Source organism: Cajanus cajan, chromosome 10 (genome assembly GCF_000230855.2).
Source record: "Cajanus cajan strain Asha chromosome 10, NIPB_CcT2T_4, whole genome shotgun sequence".
Lineage (NCBI taxonomy): Eukaryota > Viridiplantae > Streptophyta > Magnoliopsida > Fabales > Fabaceae > Cajanus > Cajanus cajan.
Window position 1 is genome coordinate 43,621,929 of NC_138526.1, and position 7,163 is coordinate 43,629,091.

At 33.3% G+C, this 7,163-nt stretch overlaps 1 protein-coding gene across 1 annotated transcript; it reads right to left on the reverse strand.

The window, feature by feature from the left end:
• Positions 1–772: 772 nt before the first annotated feature.
• LOC109806531 (transcription factor MYB14) lies at positions 773–2,059 on the reverse strand. Its single transcript, XM_020368964.3, has 3 exons — positions 1,825–2,059; positions 1,591–1,720; positions 773–1,378 (listed from the first exon to the last, which is right to left on the reverse strand). The coding sequence occupies exons 1-3, from the start codon at positions 1,955–1,957 to the stop codon at positions 838–840; spliced, it is 804 nt and encodes a 267-aa protein (XP_020224553.2). The 5' UTR covers positions 1,958–2,059; the 3' UTR covers positions 773–837.
• Between the last annotated feature and the right edge of the window lie 5,104 nt (positions 2,060–7,163).

A 7,163-nucleotide genomic window follows, 5' to 3' on the forward strand; every position in this document is an offset into this window, starting at 1 on the left:
AAAAAAGAAGAGAAAAAAGAAAGAAAAAAAAAGCTTGTCACGCTCAAACTCAGTTTTTTCATTGATATAAGAATCCTAATTCAACTCAAATGGTGGATTGCGAGTTGAGTTTGATCGACTTGTGAATCTATTTAAATAAATTATAAATAATTTTTATTGTACTTATTAATAATTAAACAAGTTCATCAATAATAATAAAAATAAGTACACAAGTCAATAAATAAAAATTAAAAAAAAATATATAGATCAAACTAAATTCGTCATTTAATTCAATTAAATTAGTGAATTGAACTATGTAGATGGGGATTGAAAAGTACAATTCAACAACTACACTGCTGAGTTGGACCCATTTTAACATTTCTATTTCTATGATTAATTAGTTATATTAGTTATTCATTTGTTTTTCTCGCGAAACAATTACAAATGGAAATGTGACTTAAAATTAGTAATAATTAAATTAATTTCATTAAATATATATGTCATTTTAAAACTATTTAATTTTATAAATAATTTTTAAATAAAATTAATTTATAACATTATTAATTAGAATTAACTGATTGATCGATGTATTTTTTTATTATTAAATTGATGAATTGATTATTCGGAACATGGGTAAGTATTTAAAAGAAAAAAAAAATATAATAGTAAATTGTAATTGAGATCCACAGTTGTTTTGGTATAACTAGGAGTTATAATTCTCTTATTAAGTCAATTCATTTTAAAAGTAGTTACTTGTTGTGATTGTATGTGCAAGAAGAAAATCAATTTGTGATCGAACTCAAGTGTGAAAAGTCTTGTTCTAACAAGTTTGCAAAATGAAGTGGACAAAAGAGAAATTCATTCAAGTGTATTGCTTTGACTCCATAGGTCCGTATCATAATACGTAGAAGAAAAGTATTGATCGGATTGGTTCACCGAAGGGACAAGAAATTCGTTTGGAATGAGTGACATTTCCGCCGCGTACGCCTCCGTCCAAAAATTTGCACTAAGTGGCTGCAATGCTTCTAGAAACGAAAACTCGTCATAATCCTCCACCACCAATTTTTCATTAGACTCGCATAATGCCCAATTATCAATGCTCTCTGTACCATCAATGTTACCTACACATGCTTCGGTCCAAATATTCTCCAACCCATCTTTGAGTAACGAATTTTGGTCAGTGGCAGCATATGAATCCGAGAATGTTGTTGGGGAACTGGTATGAAACAAACCATTCATATTGTCTTGCTTGGACCCTGAGCTTTTTGATTTTGCGCCTTTCACATTTTCATTGGTACCAACTGCGTCCTTTCCTAAACGCTTTTTGAGGTTCGTGTGCCAGTGGTTCTTTATTTCGTTATCTGTTCTTCCGGCTAAATGAGTGGCTATCACAGACCACCTGCATCAAGGGACAAAACACGAATTATTATATTTGCTTTATCAATTGATGTTGACGTACCAGTGATTTTTTTTATAAGATTGAGTTATATTTAAAAATATTTTTTAAGAAAATGTTTTTTATTTATTTATTATAATTATAGTTATAGTCCCGGGTCTAGGTTTTGATGGTGTACAATGTTGTGGGAAATTTAGGTTGAAACAGGAGCATACTTGTTACCCAGCTTTTCATGTAGTCTAATTATAACCTCTTCTTCTTCTGCCGTATAGTTTCCTCTTTTTATGTTGGGCCTGAGATAATTTAGCCACCTCAGCCTGCAACTCTTTCCACACCTTTCAAGACCTGAAAATCATATATATCAGTGCTTTTCCCATGAAATTTCATAGCTTTGAAGAATTAATGAGCTTAATTTTGACATGCAGCAAGTATAGGAAATGTTGAAATACCTGCATATCGTGGGAGTTGGCGCCAATTCCAACAGCCATAGCGAGTGACATAAGCTACTAACTTTTTATCCTCTTCTGGAGTCCAAGTACCCTTCTTAAGTCCACTTGAGTCACGAGAAGGGGTTCTCACCATATCTATTGTTTGCTTCCTGAGTGTAAGAGAGATAAAAGGAAACAATGATATTGATCGATGTTGTTAATTTCCCTCTATCGTCGGACCAAAATCATCAAAATATTTACTTACTTATATTACGTGCGTTCCCACAGGCAAAACGTGTTTCATGCTCCACTCAGTTTAAAGGACTAAATAATTCAAAATATTACTTCCACATCTAATCTTCTCTATCTCAGCATGACTCACAAATCCAACGTTGTACCAATAAAAAGTTATGACGAATTCAAGGATGAAATTGTAAATTCAAGGAGTTTTGTCCAAATATAATACGTGTATGATTTGCTTTAGTTGTTCATTCAAGCTGACTCGTGAGTCGTGACACCTAACAACAACATTTTTCGAATTCATGTCTGCTCTTATAAATCACTAACTTTGCAATCTAATCCAATCTTTTCTTCTGTAGATTCTATGTCAAATGGATTCGCGCCAGTGGATCTATCTTTTTCTTTTAAATTTTTTTTCTTACTTTTTAACAATATAAATAATATAGCATTAATTTTTAATTATATATATATATATGTGTAATATTTATGCAAACTTATAACTTTCTTAACAAATTATATCAGTATTTTTTTAAACTATATTATTTGCATGAAATATTTACTAATTTTATTGATAATTAATTTTTATTTAAAAAAAAACTCTCCTCACTATTAGTCACGTTTTTTTCTCCATTGTAAGTAGTCAAACTTAAGACTATACTTATAAGAAGCTATGCTAAACTTTACTTAGAATAACTACCTGTTAATATTTAATATTATTTTATCATATTTTTAAGCTAATATATTAATTATAGCTATTTAATAGAAAATACATCGGATTAAAGTCATAATACGATGACGTCTACCGCAAACGATATATATCATCAACTCGGTATATTAAAAGAATTTTAAAAGCTCGTCACAGAATAACATGGAGTTCACAAACGCACACAAAACGACAAATTAAAAACAAACATACATCATGTTATATACTGTAACGACCTCTCATGGTGTCTACACTTAGTGGAATCGCACTACTGCTAGTGAACTAAGAGAAATATTAAGCTGGATAACTCATACATACATGTACAAATAAAAATAAATTATCTAAATTTTTTGTTATAAAATAAAATTTCATATATATACAGTCATCCCAAAAATAATATTCCCTAGTGCCGGTCAAGTACAGACAAAACCGTTACCCAAAATGATAACTCCAACACGAAGATCAAAACTCCCCATCTCGCAGCGGACATCTCAACTCCAAGTTAGCCCTGACCTGCTCCCATACCAAGTATGATCATCGCAGTTCCACCACATGGAAGCAGAAGGGTAAGCTAGAATTCACAAATCAATCATACAAGTATAGAACTATAATCTATACTACACAATCATCCAACCATTAATCATATTCATAGAGTCTCACCATACACTCTATCCAATACTATTCATGCATAACATACAATGCACCAATCATGAAGTCAAACACCACACTTCATCATATTAATAATCATGCAATAAATGCATCTCATGACAGATATCAATGCATATCAATCATCTAATGCGTCGTCACGCATACACCTAGGAGATCTCCACAACAATAGAGTTGTATAAGTGACATTCCATCCTACCGAAACCACCCCAACCGTTTTCACGCCCAATGCGCCCGCTCGGTCACAGCTAAACAGGATATATAATCCTCACTCGGGTTTACTCGGATGATGTCACTTACACAATTGGAAGTCCAGATCCACCGTCAGGTATAGCACAGCTGGGTACGGGTTTACCACGACCTTGGCATGCATTAACCAAGTCAATTGTAGAGTTCGCCCACCGACTATCCGCAAGGATCCACGCACCTTCCTGAGTACTTGGTTAAGGGAATAACCCTCGACCTCATACCCCGCTCCAACACTAGCTAAGTACTTAGAGGAGACTCACCCAACCCAGTGGCCTATCTGAGCACCACTCTCCCAAATCCAGTGGCCTCCCAGAGCACCACTCTCATATATCAGTGGCCTATCCAAGCACCACTCTCAAGAGATTCTATGTGAGCTCTTCCAGTTCGAAAATATTTTTCCTCTCCTCAAGTCCTAGGCTAGACTCATGCCATAAAGCATCACATGCAATCATGCATCATACATCATATATGGTCTGCCCACCATCATGATCAACAGTCATAAACATGTCATAAGACATCACATGCAATAATGCATCATACATCATACATGGTCTACCCACCATTATGATCAATAAGCATACTCATATTCAATCATTCATACGTATCATCACAAAGCATACATATGAATCACACTGCACCATACATCATATATCACACATATATGATCTAACATTTTAACTTTAAACATGCATAAGCATCAATTTAAAATAATTATTTTTAAACATATTTACGCTCGGCGTAGCCTGAGCTCGCCCAGCCTAATCCCAACTTGAGAGTCCTAAAACTCATCCACGCCCAGCGCGTTCAACTCACGTTCGGTGTCCTTGAAACAGAGACTCTTAAGAGTATCCACGCTTGACGCAACCAAATCACAATACATAGGCTCCATACAACTCAAAATAACTCAAATCTCACATGCATCCAACCGATACATCAAAATCCTCTTTTTTCTCAAAACCCCAAAAGATGAGATTTTTTTCAATCCATCTATGGATTCTCAACATTCACGCACCTATTGAGTTTCTAAACTCACATGCAACCTACACAACAAACATTCTAGCTTCCCTTACCTGAAGGTTAGCTCAGAATAGCCAACAACTGTGACGAAATAGAATCCCCTTCCAAAGCTCAACCCGAAACTTCAATCATCCCAAAGCAAGCTTTCTAATCTGAATTTCAAGAAAAATCAGAAGACATTAGTGGTCTAGAGGAGAAAAGGAGTCAAACAGAGAAATTTGGGAGAGAAAGGAGTTCACTAACTCAGAGACCTTCTCTCTAAAACTTCTCTCTAAAAACTCACATTTTCCTGAAGGCCCCTAACCCCTATTTATAGATTTTCGGATTGCCCCAGAACGGCCCGTACCGAGTTCGGAACGGCCCGTTCCGAACTCCCAATTCACGCACAAAATCCACGCCCAGAACGGCGCGTTCTGAAAACAGAATGGCCCGTTCCGGGACTCATCTGGAACGGCCCGTTCTCCCTCCGGAATGGCCCATTCCCAACCACGAATTTTAGTTTAACTTAATAGCTTGGAACGGCCCGTTCCAGATTGGGAACGGCCCATTCCGGGCTACTAAATCAGCCACATTTTTTTTAAACCATGTTACATATAGTATTAAGATAAGATCTCGTCGTATAAAAACATTGCTTCTTACTACTTACTAGTATCTTTATTCTCATCTGTTGGCAGTCTCTCACATAAATATTGGAACTTGTTAATTATCTTCATTTTCATTTTTTTTAAATAATTACATTTGAATAATTACTACTATGTTCCTTTATATAAAATACAATTCATATTAGTTTATAAATTAATTTTTTTATCGACATATTTCTAATTAAAGTGTGATAAAATGTATTATTTATAAATTTTTTAAAGAACATAAAGTAATTGATTAAGAAAAAAATGAGTATTAATTAAAAGAAAGAAATAGTATATGTACCACCCCCGATGTGGGACCGAGGTCATGCCGAGATCCACATTCCATCCCCGATGTGGGAACGTAGTCATGCAAAGATCACGACGTAAGGTGTTGACCAAATATTAGCTGACTCAGACCTTGAAACCAGCAATACCAACACCTCAGCCCATAGAGAACATCAAAACATATAACACATGGTAAATCCAACCGACTTAACTATAGTTAACTCACCTCGGATAACCATTATAGCAGTTATCTCAGAAAATCGCACAACCCAGGTAAGGCATAAGTATGAGAATGGACAATGGAATGGCAACTAACTTGATCGTCGAAGTCCTTTTTGCAGGTACATCCGAGGCGCTCGAGCAAGGAGACCAGAAGAGAAGGAAATCGTCCTCACAACTGATCTTGGACCATCTCGGACCAACCAGAGCAAAGATGACTTATCCGAGTTAGGCATCCGACCTGATTCGTGTAAGTACAGTGTAGAACATGCATTTTAATTGATTAATTAGAAAAATATAAGAATAATTTTAAAAAAATATTTAAACAAAATAAATTTATTATTATCAATTAAATTAACTATTTTTCTTAATTTTACTGAATTAAATAATTAGGTCTTATAAGACAATTCTTCCATTTGCTTCAGCAATATAGTGCTTAATTTTTAATTTTTTTTACATATATAAAATATAATTAACATAACAGTTAAACAATGATCCAATTACTTCAAAAAAATTCTTACCATTTTGTAAACATTCAACTCAAGTAATCAATTGCGAACGGAAAGGAGACCTAGTAGATTTCTTTTTAAACATTAAACTTTTAAACTTACTCAAATTTCGGTATATTATTTATTTTTCAAATTTAAAACCAATGGATTGATTGACCCACTACGTACATGTCAATTTAATTTGTTGCATTAATTAATTTTCACACAGCTGAATCGGATATCGGACAAAAGTAATTTTAAAACTATTTTTTTTCTAGAAAATAATTTATGCACCAATAATACATATATTGTCATATAATTAAAAATTATCATACAATGATATACTTAAAAGTTATATATAATGTATGATTAATCAAATGCTTTAACCGTTAGTGTGCCACTAAACTCTATTAGTGATATTTCATATGCCATACTTTCTGTCGAATTAATCATGATAGTTAATTAAATCCAAATTACTTTTTTTTTATGTTTCAAAAATTTAGATTAGGATAAGACTCAATTTTATATGAGATCAAAATTAATTACTAATTTTTTTTTTGAGAATTTTTAGTGAAATTACGGACCGTCTATTTCATCCCTAACACTAGTTTGTATAGAAAGATATAAGATATAAGAGAAAATAAATTTGATCTCAAATCTTAGTTAATAGAAGTAAAGAAACTTAACCAGTTGTACCACCCTCACCGGATGAATTCAAACTATTTGACATGTCTAACCAAAGTCATAAAATGAAAAATTGGGTTCTATCATTTAATTTTTTAAAACTAATTAATAATTATAAAAAAAATTTAATTTTTTTACATCTCTATATCCTATATTATTTATTTATTTATTTCCTTTTTCTTT